Source organism: Epinephelus lanceolatus, chromosome 19 (genome assembly GCF_041903045.1).
Source record: "Epinephelus lanceolatus isolate andai-2023 chromosome 19, ASM4190304v1, whole genome shotgun sequence".
NCBI lineage: Eukaryota > Metazoa > Chordata > Actinopteri > Perciformes > Serranidae > Epinephelus > Epinephelus lanceolatus.
The window spans coordinates 31,886,906-31,903,351 of NC_135752.1; the positions used below are offsets into that span (position 1 = coordinate 31,886,906).

The following is a 16,446-nucleotide window of genomic DNA, read 5'->3' on the forward strand; positions in this document are numbered from 1 at the left end:
ACATGATGCCTCTGGCTACGGCTATCGCTGGCGCGAAGGCATAAAAACAGAAAGCCGAAAAATAAGGTACAGCTATAGTGGTTGCCAGTTTTAAACTGATCTTTTTTTTCTCTGACGTCTTTCTTATATAACATACTGTACATGTGCAGTGAGTTATTTAAGAATAATACACATTGAAATGCAAAATGTGTGTGGTCATAGGTGCATAATGAGTTTGTGTGTGTGTGTCCATGCCTATGTGTTTAGGCGTGTGTGTGTGTGTGGTTAACAAAGGCGGGGGCCTTGTACTGGCCTCTGGGTGGTTAAGTATGGAGGAGGCTGAGCTGTGACCCCGTTCCAGTCAACTGCTCATGAAAACAGCAAGTCAGCCGAGTGTTAAGAGCAAGTGGCATACGCCGTCTGACTCAAATCACGTCTCATCACAAGTGCCGCGCCTCACGACCACGGGGCCCTGACACCGTCTTTAACCTCTGAGCCACGCTGTTTGCATCAAACCGCCGTTCCCCCACCCTCACTGAGCAACAGTCAGCAGCTTCTGCAGTCTCAGTTATGCAAATATTCACGGTTAACAGCTCAAATCCTCAAACATGAGTACCTGTCAGATTTAGGGCTGGGTACCATTTGAAATGTTTCTACACTGGCGCTAATACGACACTGGAGCTATGGTGGAATAAACAATACTTTTTTTAATGCCTTACTTTGAGTGATAAAATCTTTTTTTTTCATCATTTTTACTTTCTTCAGATTCCCTTATTAGCATTTATAGGCTGAATATGAACATAAAACAGCTGTACACAGGTACAGTGTAAGTGTTAACCTATTTGTAAATAAACAGAACACCTGTGGGCACCTTTTAGTGGAGGCTGGTGTATAAATTAAATTAAGTTAAGTGCAGATACAACAAAGTCAGCCAAACTTATCCATGGTATCAGTTTCTAATGTTTGTTAAACAAAAGCACCAAAACAAAAGCATCTAATAAAAGGACCGTAGATTAAGGAGACAAAACTCAAATTCTGACCAAACAATGCCAACTCTCAGTATTTGCAATACTTGTTGCGGTAGACACAATTCAATTACTGCAGAAAAACTATTGAGGTTTAAGGTCAATGTGGAGTCAGGAAAAGGGCATTCTCGGAACCCATCGGCTGTATTCGGCGTCTGACTTCTGGCAGACGGCGATACAGCCTCTGGGGGCAGACCCCCAATTTTTTGGCATCCTGGTTTGATTTTTTTTTTTTTTTTTTTTTTATATACTTTATTAATCCCCGAGGGGAAATTCAATTTTTCACTGTGTTTGTCAATTACACACAGGTCCGAACACACACGCACAAACTGGACCTATACATGCACTAAGTGGAGAGATGTCAGAGTGGGCTGCCCATGACAGGCACTCTGAGCGGTTGGGGGGTTCGGTGCAACTCGGCAGTGCCCAGGAGGTGAACTGGCACCTCTCCAGCTACCAGTCCACGCTCCATATTTTTGGTCCGGACGGGGACTTGAACCGGCGACCCTCCGGTTCCCAACCCAAGTCCCTATGGACTGAGCTACTGCCGCCTCCCAACTACTGCTGCCCCCGATTTGGGCGGAGGAGGTGAATTTCCGTTTCTGACTTCCGTTTATATATAAGTAAATATGCTGAACCATTGCGATGGTTTCAGAGTTTGCAGTGATGCCAATTATGTCCCGCCTCGTTAGTTCACCGCACGGACCGTTTAACCTGGCAGCAACTGCAGCCGGCTCAAACGTGATTGGTCAATATCATGTGGACTACAAACAGCCTACAACCGGAAACCAGGGCTCTTCCGCTCTTCTTCCAGAGGCAAGATCTCTGGGGTTTGCCTACAGACTCTATATTCACTGAATGTAGAGTCTGTAGAGAGACTAGGATAAGGGAGGTTCTGCTTCACCACCAGTGTTGTCCATGAACATGCACCCGGCATGCCGTTTTTGTGTTGAAGGCTGTTTGCTCATTGTGTTAAATCTAAACCAACCATTTTCCTTCACGTAACCATGGAGGGGGGCATTACGCACTAACAGGAGGAAAACACTATTTGATGAGGGAGCAGAAATTTCAACAGCTGCATGGCTAGTGCAACTGGCAATTCAGACAATGCAGTTACCGGAACTGCTGAAGTTTTATGAACCAGTCAGAATTGACTGTAATGAGGAAAAAAATCATGCCAGCAAAGAATTTGAAAAGACACATTAAGTTGAAGCATCCAAACAGACTTGGGAAATATCTGCAGGTGAATAATGATCCAGAGATTTTATTTTAGTCTAAAAAAATGGAAATTAACTTACACTAGTTAATTTTTTGGACTATGAACTTCAAAAATACAAAATTCTAATTGTGAACCATGAACGTGAGCCACTACATTTAGATCTGTGTGACCTGAACTTTAGGCTTGTTCTTGTGAAGTGTGAACGTGCACAACACTGGTAAACGCACGCTGGCATCTTGAAACGGGTGGAGAGCCTTAACAAAGAGGGTGGGACTCTATCATCACCCTGACCGAAACTAATCCATCCTATAGCTGCTCGATGAAGAAAGGGTCATGCCGAAAAACATGTGTGTTTTTAAAAAGAAAGATAATGATTCATGATACTTAAATTTAGGCATCATATCAGAACTGGTTTCGTTTTTCGATGACCAGCCCTAATTTCAGGTTCACATATGCTGCCATTCTTAGTCACATCCAGGTGTCTATATTCGACAACTCAAAGAGGAAAATGTGGTGGCGATGGTCATTTTTATGGCGCCATTTACCCATGTGCCAGTTGTTTAACCAAATTCAAAACTATGCAGCTCTGTTAACGACTAGAAACCAGACATGACCCGTAACACAAGTCAATACAGCTGCAATTACTGTATATACAGTATTAAAACTGTCACCAGTGACAGAAGCAGCTGTTATCTGCTCTTTATACAGCAGGATTGGCCAATAGACAGTAATGATCAGCTAGTAAAAAAGCCTGTCTACAATATGTGATACTTTTCATGATAGCAATAACTTTTAAGACGTAAATATGTATACTCAGAAAGTAAAAGACCACTTAAGCTCCTGTTCATCCCAATGAGACAGACAGAGACAGACAATCAACTGTAACGTTTGCTATCTAAACACCCAACCTGCATACAAAGTATGGCGCTCCGGGACAGAAACAGCAGCACAGATGAAAGTGTTGGAATTAAAAAGTGTAGAGGAATCAGAAGGAGAGGGGTGGTGGTGGCTGTGGTGGGGAGAGGGCTTTCGAGCAATGAAAGATTCTGGCCGCTTTCTGAAAGTGCCCCTAATCCACCCTTAACTCCATTACATGTGGGACACTTTGACGATAAGCCCAACAATAGCGAAAGAGAGCCCATCCCAAATAGCATCACATTGCCGACACACTTAAACACAATTATTCACAAACACAAAAAAGGGCAGCCACTGCATTTTGGGGGGAAACAATTTCAATTTTAGATATGGCTCGAGACGAAAACTGGGCCACTGCAAGCTTTGATGTCTTAATTGTGTGTGTGCGTGTGTGTGTGTTTTTAATACCAAAGAAACCAAGGCTTATTGATGGAACAAAAAAAAAACGACGGAGACAGAGAGGAAGAGACAGGAAATAGAAATGGTGTGAAAGAGACAAGGTGTAAGAAAACAAGAAAGGCGGAAAAAAAAAAGAGCGGAAAGAGGACAGCCGGAGAAGAAGAAGAAGAATGAAGGGCGAGAGAAGAAAGCAAAATATGGTGGGAGAGAGTGACAAATATGCCTCAGATATGGAAGACAGAGTGACAGAGCAAAGTACTGTGGAATCCCTGTTGAATAGGCCTTGATTAACTGTGGCATGGGGTCATTGCAGGGCCTCTGTCTGCTGGGGCCTGGCTTAGGGAAATTATATGCGTGTGGGTGTGTGTGCGTGCAACTGTAAGCGACTGTAATTTGCACTTCTGAGACATGTGAATACAGTTTGTAAGACATGATACTCAACCGTTTGGTTAGTTTACAGGGCAACTGTGTTTCTTTGTGAATACACAGAGAAACCTCATGACACCGTGGCGAAGGCTACTGAACATTAAACTTTCTGGTGTCTGACTGTCGCTCGGCCCTAAATCCACTGTGACTTCTAAGACTTAGTTGTTTATTAAAAGGAATAGTTCAACGATTTGCTCATTCACTTTCTGGGCAAGCGGATAAATGAGATGATCGATTGGCTCTCGTGTCTGTCTGTTTGATATGAGGCTACAGTGAGGAGACGGCTAGCTTAGCTTAGCATAGGAAGTGGAAACAGGGAGAAACATTATAAAAAAGCTTACAAGCACCGCTAAATCTCTTTGTTGTAACATGGGTACATATCAGGCGCCTTAATTAAACTTCTTTGCAGGATTTAGGGTAATTCAGGGAACATGTTTACTTGCTAGAAACCCAAACAAATCAGAAATCAACAACTCTCAAAGTTTTCAAAGTACTGCAGGAACAAATTTTGTAGATGGTATCCCTGCACGTTGTTACCGTTAGTGACTAGATATTTGCCATTCTTAAGACCTCAAAAAGATTTTGAAACCTCGGTGTGGGGTCTGGGGGTCCTACCCCTGAAATGTCTGAGTTTCAATAATTTTGTTCAATGGATCCTGGTGACTTTGAAATATTAACTACACTGCAATACATTGAATTTGGTCTACTTTTTGGTTTGTGACCCTGGTACTCCAGAAAAGTATCAGGAGGAAGGAGGGATGCCATAGGCTGTAGGCTTGGCTTGCGCCAGAGACCCACAGCTGGCTGTCCTCCCTAAGCCACACACCCCTAGGTCTAAATGCCTAAATGAGGCAGAATAGGAAGCTCATAGTCTCTGGAAGACAGCTGGGTACCCCATCTCGGTGGAGTAGCGCAAGCCGAGTCTCCCCCAACCCCAAAGGCACCCCTAAAACCCTCACTAGAGCATCCTGTCAGACTTATGTGCGTGACGAGGTGTCCACTGGCAGCTGAGCCTGACTCATGCAGGCCCAAAGGGTGCCCCTCTCAGACTCTCCAGGGTCAAAGAAGGAGGAAGAGAGGAAAAAGCGCCACCAGGTAGTGAACAGTGCACTGTGAGTCGTAAAGCTTTGTCCACGCTGTACAGTGCCAGGAACAGGTTGTGGTAGCAAAAAGGGGGGGAAAAAAAGTGTGACAATTTTTCATAAATTGGGAGAAATACGGGAGAACTGGGACTCCAGAAAGAAATCAGGACAGTGCAATGAGAAACGTGAGTCTCCCGGGAACAACAAGAGGGTTGGCAAGTATATTGCCTCTGGAAATGTGGAATAAAACCTCAATTTCACCCAAACTGGACTAGTAAGGCTTGACACACAGTGCATGAGCACAGACCGCTAACTTCAAACTAACATGCATATTACAAACTTAACTACATGCCGTCTTTCCATAACGAGTGATACATGGCCCGTACAGAGACCACAAGCTTTGGACATTGGATTTAAACTGACCTCTCATTGCCTTGCCAACGTAGTTCCAGGTTTGTGTTAGTGTTTGCTTTAATGTATATAAAAGTAACCTTGAGGAAACTAGGTCTGAATACGCAAAAGTGCATGTGCGTATCTGGGAATCTGTCACGGGCCTCACCTGGGGGCTAACGCTGGGGCCGTAGCCCATGCCAGGAGAGTTCATGGAGTGGGGGCCCATGGGTGAACTGATGACAGAGAAGGGTGAGGCCAGGCCATTCATGGGTGAACTCAGTGTGCTGATGGGAGAGTGGAGGGAGCCTGAGGGCCCCATGGACGTCGGGCTGAGCAGAGACGGGTGCATTCCCCGGTGGGACGTGGGGGAGCCCAGGGGCGACGAGGGCACCTGGCCCGACGAGTCTGTTTGGAAAAAGAAAAGAAAAAAAAGGAGGGACTTTAGACTGAAATCTTAAAAATGTTGTGCACATACATCTTTAGATTTTATTTAAAAGGACATTTTCACACTTGAGCTAATTTAAGTTTGTCCTGTCCAAAGTCGCTGGCACCAAGGATCCAGCACATCTGGTAAAGTGTGAGAGCAGTTGTTGAATCTGAGCGCGGTCCAGGAAAATGGACAATTCAGCAAAAACAGTTCAGACAATTAAATCCAACAATAGCTCCTGTGAAAAAGCACAACCCTAACATTTGAGTCAGTGGAGGCTGAATATGATTACAACACAGTGCTTCTTTGCTCTCTCACTGGTTCAGTCCCTCAATGAAAAGTTTATCTGATCTCAAGTGCTTCCCTCAGAGATCTATGAGGACAGGATGTATATCTATGATGTACTATATATGGAGTTGATGAGCGGAGTTGTGGCCTCAGAGAATTAAATATACGACCTTGTGCCGGAGCTGAGGGGAAACCTGCAGCGAGATTGAAATCAGAGGCAGTGATAAGGACAAGCTCGTGTACTATTTAAGAGTTCGTAAGTTCTTTCTGTCTTTCCTCTCCATCCTAGACTCGGTCCGACTCTTTACCTTGACTGAGCGGGCCATCTTCCTATCAGCTGTCAACACAGAAGATATGAGGCAGGCGGGAGTGCAAGCACAGGCGGAGGGTACTGGGGTATGTCACTGAGAGTTTGCAGACAGGGTCGTGCGCCGATAACAGCTCCCTCCCTGCCCTCTCGTCTTTCAACGCCGCGTTTCACTCTTACTGTTCATTCATGATTATCTCTGTCTTTCCTTCTATTTGCGTCCATCTCTGTCCCTCTGCTACTTTTATCCAGTCTGCACTTTTGCACTTCTATTTTTGTTTTGCTTTTTTACAGTTTTTCCTTATGGGTGGAGGGTGTTACTTCATTCAACTCTTGAACAATTATATTTCATAATTATATTGCAAAACTAATTTAATATCTTTGGGTTATAGACTGTTTATTGGACAAAATAAGACATCTGAAAACGACATTTTGGACTCTGAGATTAACGGATTAACTCAGAAAATAAACGGCTGATTAATCGACAATCAAAATTATCGTTAGTTGCTAACCTTATCATTCTTCTACCTTACCTCAGCAGATGAATTGTGCTGACCTGTATAACCATGGGAGGTGAGATAATTATGAGCAGGCTCAATAAGCAGTTCTGTGCATCAATGTGCATCCATGTGATATAGCAGCTTCATTTTTCCACGGTGTCTACAGGTATCAGACACTTAAATTAAGTACTTTTAAAGACCCTTTTAAGATAATTTATAGGTAAATTTAAGACTTAAGTTTGGAGAAATCATCTTTTTCTTATATAGGTAAACATGTGGTCGTGTGCAGAGGAAGGTTTTATATAGGAATATGGTTATTAGAGGGATATTTTTGCCAAAAGTATAAAGTAAAAAGACAGTACTGGGTTCAGTGTTAGGTTGTGTTAGGTTCATCTTTTAAGGCCCAATATTTATAAAATTGAATGTAAGACATTTTACAGACCTGCAGCCATTCCAACCTGATCATCTTTTATTCTGTCTTTTCTCAATTCACTTTCAATATCACACCCCTACAGCTGACATAAAAAAAGCTTAGGTTCACCTCTGATGAGCCCTTCATCCTAACATACCCTCCTCTTATCCCCTGTCCTATTTTGACACTACAACGTCACCCTCTCTACAGCAGGGACATGGACTAGTTACGTAATAAGTGTGGCTTGTCCATCACACCCCCACGTTTCATAAGTGACCAGGTTCCTCTGTTTCCGCGCAGTGGAATAAAACTGATGGATGGTTCAATTAGTTGACAGCCCCAGAGTACCGAGTTCAGTTCACAGCTATTTTCCTGGAGTGCTTCGTCTCTGTCCCAGCTGAGTCTACAAGATTTCCTTTCTCTCAGTGTGTGTGTGTTCTTTGTGCTGTGTGTCTGCTGCAAAGTTTGAATGCAAGACAAAAGAGGGGGAATCTTTGCATCTATGTCCCCTGCATCAGCAATCCTCAGAGCAGCAACCTAGCTGGCAGCTCAGCCAAGCCAAACACTTCCTGTACATCCTGCCTGCCTCGCAAGCACTTCCTGTAAGCACGTACACACACATACACACATGGGCCCCATCCTTTTGAAAACAAACACACATCCTTCTTAATAAAGGGCTAACAACAGCTCTGCATCTTGCTGTATTAGCTCAGTGTTTAATCCTCTGACTGATACCCCTCAAGCTTCTATCCCTCTGATTACATTTTTTTCCCTAAAATGCGCCCACCCACATAATTCCTGAAAAATAAAATAAATAAATAAAATGCTCTCCCTGAGCCAGCAATTCCCATAACCCATCGCCAATTGGGTTTTAATTCAGGCAGATAAAGAGAGCTGTGGTATTAGGGTTGCCAATCTGCCATTGTAGGTCTCAGCAGGGGGGAGCTCAGCTGACAAGAGTCCCAGCAAGGCCCCACCTCGAGGGGGATGACAGAGACGGGCTGGGAGGTAGATCAGACTGTTTACATCTCCCTCTCTCATTCATGCCTTATGCCTCTCTCTTTCACTTTTTTTGGAGAGGAGCAACAACCAGAGCAGAAAATTAACTGCAACATATTCCATCATCCTTTCTGATGCTCTTTTTCCAGACGAACATGAAGCAAACTGTATGGCTATGTGGTCGGATTGTATGTGAATGGTCTTATTTGGGAAAAGCCCCCAGAACATATAGATATCTCACAGCACAATGTGTGTGTGTGTGTGTGTGTGTGTGTGTGTGTATGTTTATTCTTGTTGGAGTTGGGTTGCCAGTGTAGGATTACAGCAGGATGAAAAGGACTCTGTCCTAATCCTCCCCAGAGAGGGGAGGAGAGGAGAGGAGAGGAGAGGAGAGGAGACGAGAGGAGAGGAAATGAGGAGATGAGAGGAGAGGAGAGGAAATGAGGAGATGAGAGGACAGGAGAGGAAAGGAAAGGAAGGAGAAGAGATGGGTGGCGAAGACAAAACACGAGGAGAGGAAACAAGGAGATGAGGGGAGGAACTGAAAAGATGCACACAGAAAAAAGAGGAAAGGAAACAAGGAGGGGAGAGAAAAGCAGTGAATGGGGAGGAGCAGAAAAGACCTACAAGAAGAGGAGGAAGAAAAAAAACAAAAGGGAAAGAGAGGAGAGGAGTAACTGGAAGATACACACAGAAAAGAGAGGAGAGGAGAGGAGAGGAGAGGAGGAGCTGAAATTACCTACAAGGAGAGAAAGAGGGGAGAGACAGTACAACAAGCTGAGAAAGAATTGAAAAGATGCACAAGGAGAGGAGAGGAAAGGAAACAAGGAGAGGATGAGGAAAGGAGCTGAAAAGACGTACAAGAAGAAAAAGAGGAAAGAAAACAAGGAGAAGAAAGGAGAGGAGTTAGGACAATCAGGACAATATAAGAAAAAGGTAAAGGAAAGTAGAGGGAAGAGGAAAAAGACAACACCAGGAGGGGAAACAAAGGGATGAGGGGAGGAACTGAAAAGATTCACACAGAAAAAGAGAGGAAAGGAAACTAGGTGAAGAGAGGAGAGGAGGACCTGAAAAGACACGAAGAGATAGAGGAAAGAAAACAAGGAAAGGAGAAGAGAGGGGAGGAGGTAAAACAAGGAGAGAAGGAACTGAAGAGATGCACGGAGGATGAGAGAAGAAGAAACAAGGAGAGGAGAGAAAAGGACAAGACAGGAAAGTTAAACAAAAGACAAGCAGGACAAATAATGAAAGTTTTTTTTTCCATACAGTTTAACAGTGTGATTTACACCACTGCCTGTATTTCTACATACACCCTTTTCATCCCAACCTGTTGAAGTGGAAAGTGAAACATGGTTTACCAGCCGAGAAAACACGGCAAGCTGAGGCAGTCTGCAAAAAGCATAAAATAAACATGCTCGCAAGATGAGATAAGAGTGTAAAAAAAGAGAGGCAGTGAGCGAGGGAAGGGCAGGAGAGGAGAGAAGAGGACAGGAGAGGAGAGGAGAGGGAAATAATGACTGAAGCGTTCACGAAACAAGTGGCAGTTGAGACTCGTGTTTAGATAGAGGTTACAGTGCTTCTGAGTGTTGCTGTCCGCAGCCTCGGCCTGTCAATAGGCCTGGATCACTGGGCACACAAAAGCACAACTGACAGCTACAAATAAGCAAATTAGGGCCCATCTTACGGGCAGGCGCAGATGGAGTTCTCCACTTATCACTTCTGTACTCCATACAAGCATCTCCTATTTCTAAACAATGCTCCCCTCCCTCATTCTCGCCTTTCTCGCTCTTTTGTTCTGCCGTTGGGTGTGATTACACAGAGGAAATTTGCCAATTTGCGTTCTGGCTGTAGCTACCTCGTGCATTTTGGATATGATAAATGGACGATTGAGATGAGGATGGATGATGAGATGAAAGGTGACAGTGCTAAACAGACAAACGACAGCGTGTGGCGTTCATCCAGACACTCGACACAACCTGTGTTTACAGTTTTCTGACAGGCAATCTGTTGCGCTTGTGATTAATGGCCGTCCTTTCCAGAAAAATGACTCCGTCTGTCATTTGTTCAACAGCGAAGGTGGAAATACCTATGATAATGTGTTTATGTTTGTTGGGAATAAAAGCAAAATGAAGTTAAGAGGTGCCATTATCACCATGAAGAGTGAGTTTAAGAAGCACGATTTGCGGTGGACAAGTTGAAAATGTTTTTACAGAAGAGTGGCTAGAATGCATTTTAACTTTAATGTAGTTTTTGTCGCTGCAATAAACACTGATACAATGGTTGAGGAATACAGAGCACCTGACTTGCATGCTGGAGGCTACAGTTCACATGCAGTCACTCTCAAACTGTCAACACTGTTTTCTTTTACCCATTAAAGTGACCAACCCCCAACGTTAAAGCTGTATATGTCACTTAAAGCTTGCCTATAATTCTGAAGGTGGAGGTGGCTGAGCCAGCGACTTGTAGCTACTGGTGCTAAAAGGCGCTAACAACAGCTGACAGAGCTAACAGTGCTGGGACGACCTGTGGATTGGGACAGCATTATCAGTGGTAGCCGTCCTTTGAGCACAGTGCAGAACAGCTGTGATTAGCTAGCCAGTGGGATACACTCATGCACTGCAGGCCCTGACACGCCATGCCTCAGTCGGCCATCAGTCAATGTCGGGCTTGTTGGCCCTTGTTAGCTTTTTCCCGCAGATTCAGCATGTTAGGCTGGTGTCTAGTCGGTGAATGAAATCACAAGAAGAGAAACAGAAGTGAGGAAAGTAAACAAAGAGCTAAAGTCAAGAGGGAGTGAGATCAGAACAAACTTGATACATAAGGTAAGATTATTTGTCCTTAGCAATTCAGCTCCTAAACAAACAATTTTTCTGATGGTTTGCGTAACTGTTCACTGGCGCACAGGAAATATGCTTTGTTCTTTCAATATTAGATTCTGCTGCTAATGTGCTAACTGGATAATTAGCATCATGACGGTCTTCCAGTGTCCCTTTTTAAAAGACAATTACAGACTACGGCCATGTGCAGTTATGGTTATGGAGTTATTTCCTTTCACACAGGCGAAGAACGGAGGTGCTGGTTAGCCGTCGACTATGGTCTTTGCAGCCTGTTTATGTACAACTTTCTGGCTGAGACACAGGCGACATTAGGTGACATAACAGTTGACTTTCGTCGCCGCTAGTGTCTTTGGTGTTGGTTCAATGTGTATGGGCTTTACATACACGCGTGGCCGAAACGGCTTACCACAACAAACCACAGAGAAGCTCGGAATACGACATACACAGAGGGAGTTTGACTTCATTCCCAGCTCAGGATGCCATTACTCCACCATATCTTTACCTTTATAAAAGTTGCATTCAAATGTTCCAACTTCTAACTGTAAGTAGGCTTTCCCTCTTTTAGTATCATGGTATAACAAGCTTAATCTAGTTTTATAATTGGTTCATATATATATGAAATCTAGCCCATGCCTTCTAAATCTACAGAGGAGCACTAGGGTACAAACTTATCAAGTTCTTAAAGCACTATATCAATCAACTTGAATGTGCTGGATTAATGTACCTCTTTGAGACTGAAATGAATCAATCTAGAAGGGAGAATCACTCTCTGATTGAGACGTCAACAGCTCATACACTCATGTAACCTGTGCTGAAGTGTTACAACCCAAAAAGATAAGAACCACTGCCTCCACACAGCTTTTATAAAGACTACAAATGACTTGGCTGGCTGCAGAGCTAATACAAACGGTTGCATTCCCTAACTAGCCCATGAGCTCGTGTTGTCTCTACAAGCAGCAAAGGATGATGCATTATAGATGGAGAGTGCACCCCGACACCCCCCACGATAGCCTGAACCATCCCGAGAGCAGATGAAGCCTCTAAGTCTGTCTTTTTTCCTTCTCTGGCTTGTTTGTTCACAAGTGGCTCCTGTCGCTTGCTGTGTTTTCCCTGTCAATGTCTCTTTCCCCTTACGTCTGGACACCAGTCTGTTTTGTCTTCCCTTCCTCAAAACACATTTACAGTCATAAGCATGTGCCTATGCACAAGCAGACAGATGCTCATTTTTCACTTTGCGGTTAACTCTCCTCCTCTATTATTTATCTACTGGTGCCACGGGGGAGATTTAGTGGAACACGAGGACGTGGGATGCAGCAAAAACAGAAAAGGAGAGCTCATAAATCTCAGTAAATCACATACTTTACGTTCAGTTGCAATTCTGCCTTTAAATCTCCTCTCACGATCAGTGGAATTGACTGTCGATAGTTACATCATAATGCTTTGGGTAGTCCTCTCTCACAAAGGATGCATAGAACAGTGCCAGTTTTAGGTTAATACCCCTATAGCCTCTGTCCAATCCCGCACTCTCCTGAGACTTTGTTAGAGCTTTCACTGCAGCACAAACACACACAAATACTCACAAACAAATAGAAAAAAATCAGACTGGCTCCATGCAGATCCTTGAGCACACAATGGGTTTTCTATACCACCCTGCTGGCAGTGGGTCAGCCAGGGGATGATGCCATTGGTGAGACAGCAGCCAGGAAAAAAACGATCATTTCATGGATTGACTCTGGCGTAAATGAAGCAGTCATGAGTCACTTGCACCTACACCGCAGCACATAAGCAAACTGCGGCTCCTCAGAGAGAGAAATCTGGATGAAGCTGCGGCCTGTCAACAAAAAGGCAGCCCCCATTCTCTTTTTTTTTTTCGTTCATCTGTTGATTTGAGGCGACAAGCAGATTTTTTATTATTCACAGGGACGTTTTAGGAGAGGCAGGTGAGTCAGATTTTGAAGCGCGCCGAGCACCAGAGCACAGTCGGGATGAAACACTAGTCATTAGCATTTCTCAGGATGCGTTCAGAGGAAGAAGAGAGAAGGGGGGGAAAAACATTCAACAAAAAAACCCAAGAGATTCACTCGGTTGCGTAAAAACCCAGAACCCAAAATAACACAGGAGTCGGTATAACAGCTTCATTTTTAGAGTTTTTACTGCTGATGTCTATATTACCATGACGACAGCAGGATGATGTTTTACTCAACCGTCCATGAAGCTCTGCCTGTGCACCTTTCTGTGTGTTTCAGCAATTAGACCATTACTCATCAGCCTTTTGTTTTCAGCATCTCACTGTGATTTCAGTGACACATGCATTTGTGTGCATGAATGCATGTGTGCTCATTAGTCAGGCAATGTCTCCCTACTGTTTTACACTCTATAAACAGACTAATCTGGTCCCTTCAGTTACGGTCCAAAGAGTAAATATCCCAATCTGATGTGTTTACTCTAATGGTTAGGGGAGACATAGTGGGAGTGTGTGTGTGTGTGTGTGTGTGTGTGTGTGTGTGTTAAGAATGAGTGGGAGTTGGTGTCAGGGGTGGGACCATAACTGGCAGATGATATGTGAACAGGTGATATAAAACATGATGAGCGCCAGCTAAGGTTTTTCACTGCACCTTTTGAAATACTCCAAATATTTCAATTGTTTTTCAGTTGTTCAAAGATTTTCAAAAAGTTGAAAAGAAAACAGAGAAAAGTGGCAAATTTTTGCATTTTTACAAATCTGGAACAAGTGAATGTTTGGTGTTTTTGCTTGACAAATGACCTTAAGGTCCAGAGTGAAGGATTTAAGGGGATATATATACCAAACATCATAGGAAAAATGACAATTTGTAACTTGAAACTGCTTTACTCAGTGTTTTAACCGGTTTAAATCACCTGGCTAATTTGTTTTGGAGAGGAAGAAACCTCTGCGGACAATTCGGCTCATGGTACAAAATCCCTAAACAATGAACACTGAAGGAATTCTAACCAAGAAAGGTTTTAGCTGGTTGCAATCTGCAATCCTTGCTGCTAGATGCCACTAAATCCCCCTAAATCTTGGACCCTGTTTGCTTAAAAGATCAACTTCAATTGAGCTTATGGTGCTTCATTAATTCAGGATGATGCCTTAAATTAATACATAAAAAAAACCTGTTCACTTCCTTCTCAAGCAGCATACTTGAAAGCTATTTTTGTCCGTTGAAAAGACAAGATGTTGGGTGTATACCTCATTTATTACTACACGACAGCAAGATGGAGAGTGCATTTTTTAAGATAAATATGCAAACCTGAGACTGATCAGAAAAACTCTCGATGCAAAAAACATCCACGGAGAAATGAACAGCTGCAGATAGTAGCATTTGATCAGCAACCCTGAGACCTGGAACTAAGCAAATGACATCACAGCCTGCTTAATGCACAAGGGATGCCTGTTTTTAGTCATTTGTTCCCCGTGGTCTTTGTGCTTTTTATAATCCCTGCACAATCAAAGATACACTACAGGAGAAAATCATACATTATGCTGTTTTTTTGCCCCCACGCTCTTATTGTTATGAATTATACATCCTCATTACTGTAAACAAGGCTTGAGGAAGGTGCAAAAAGCCATGGAGTGATGGGGACGTTTGTTTTAACAACTCCTGTCAAGGCGAGATATGATATGATATGATTAGTTACAGTGCAGCTGCAACTATAGCTGCACCTTTGTGACGGCTCGTAAAGTTCTTTTCCAACTATCTGTTCAGGCCCCTATCTGCTGGCATCGGACCAAATAAAAGAGAGAATGTAAAAGCAAAAGAACAAGGCCTTAATGCGGGATAAGTGGCAGAAAGACCCAAAACAGGCCACCCGTAATTTCACAGTAGGTGGGCTGCTAACGACCATCATTTGATGTATCAGTGTTGATATAACCCGATTCTTTTTGCCTGCTGAAACAACTGCCCTCATTAAAGACTTAATTATTTCCCTCCCACCTCCCTTTTACTCTTTTCTGCCTCTCGCAGACTCCCTTTATTTTCCTCCCATTTCAATTCATCGTGCTGATATCATGTGGATGAAAGCGCCAGCTCCTGGGGCATGCCGCTGCCCTCGGTGACTCTTAAGTGTCTGAAGAGGCCATGGAGCCGTGGCTGGCCGTGGCTAGGTTCCAGCTAAGCCACAGATTACTGGCGCTATTGCTGGCTGCGTCCCGACTGCCAACACTCTGATCTGCTGATATGGCCTAATTGTTCTCTTTAGCTCAGAGGTGATATACCATCTCTCCCTGGGAGCGCACGGCCAGCTTGCGAGCAGAGTTGCGCAAGACGAAGTCTGAGCTAATGCTGCTAAAAGCAGCAGCATGCAATACTTCAGTTCAACGTAACTGATGTACTATTCCTCATGTTCTAGCTGAACTTATAGATAAGGCTGATCTAAAGGAATATGGAGAGAAGGCAATCTGGTAGTCGTGTAAGGGATCAATTATTATGTCTTTTTTTGGGGCATTTTAGCCTTTAATCGACAGGACAGACAAGTGTGAAGAGGGGAGAGAGAGGGGAAGTGACATGCAGGAAATGGCCACAGGCTGGAGTCAAACCTGGGCCCCTGCGGAAACAGCCTTGTACATGGGGCGCCTGCTCTATCCACTAAGCCATCGACACCCTGATATTAAAATTGTTTTGAATAAACTGGTGCCATCGCCTCCTGGATGTTCGAAAGCTCTGACAATAGTAGCGTATTTAATAGGACTGTAGTCAACCGATGAAAAGCTTGGTTGACTGAAATTCTACCTACTCCTCAACCAATCGATGGGTCGATAGAGAAAATAAAATCTGCCCATTATCTCTTGATTAACTAAATTGGCCACAGGGCACTAAGTGCACTCTACCCGGTAGCTTTGTGTATACACCAAAGCATTTTTTTCTTGAGGGCAGCATATTGATAGAATTCTTTGCAAAGGGAATGCCATATTATTACACTGTGCTACAAATGGCAGCAGTATGACGAGGTGCTGGGTGTCTTTTCTGTGCCAAGTGTTAGAGGTTTGCCATTTTTCCCCTGGTTGCTTAGAGATGAAAAATGTTCAACTTGAGGTAGACGCTGCACCACTGTCATTATGCCATCAAATCACAGTGTAGTAGGGGCAGGAAAAATATGGCAAAGACCAACCATCACGTTGCAGAACAACAACGACAATGCTAGCCACATAGACCAGCGGATCCGTCCTTTCTCCTAGCATCCTTCAATCTCCCCTTCATCCAGAGTAAGGGCCATAGCAAG

General features: G+C 43.8%; 1 protein-coding gene across 4 annotated transcripts in view; it reads right to left on the minus strand.

The window, feature by feature from the left end:
* Positions 1 to 16,446, minus strand: part of rxraa (retinoid X receptor, alpha a) — a 198,712-nt gene that overhangs the window by 48,830 nt on the left and 133,436 nt on the right. For all 4 annotated transcript variants that reach the window (XM_078162358.1, XM_078162359.1, XM_033647604.2 and 1 more), the window contains exon 3: positions 5,605 to 5,843. In XM_078162358.1, the coding sequence (XP_078018484.1) occupies positions 5,605 to 5,843 (239 nt within the window). The remainder of the gene's footprint in view (positions 1 to 5,604; positions 5,844 to 16,446) is intronic.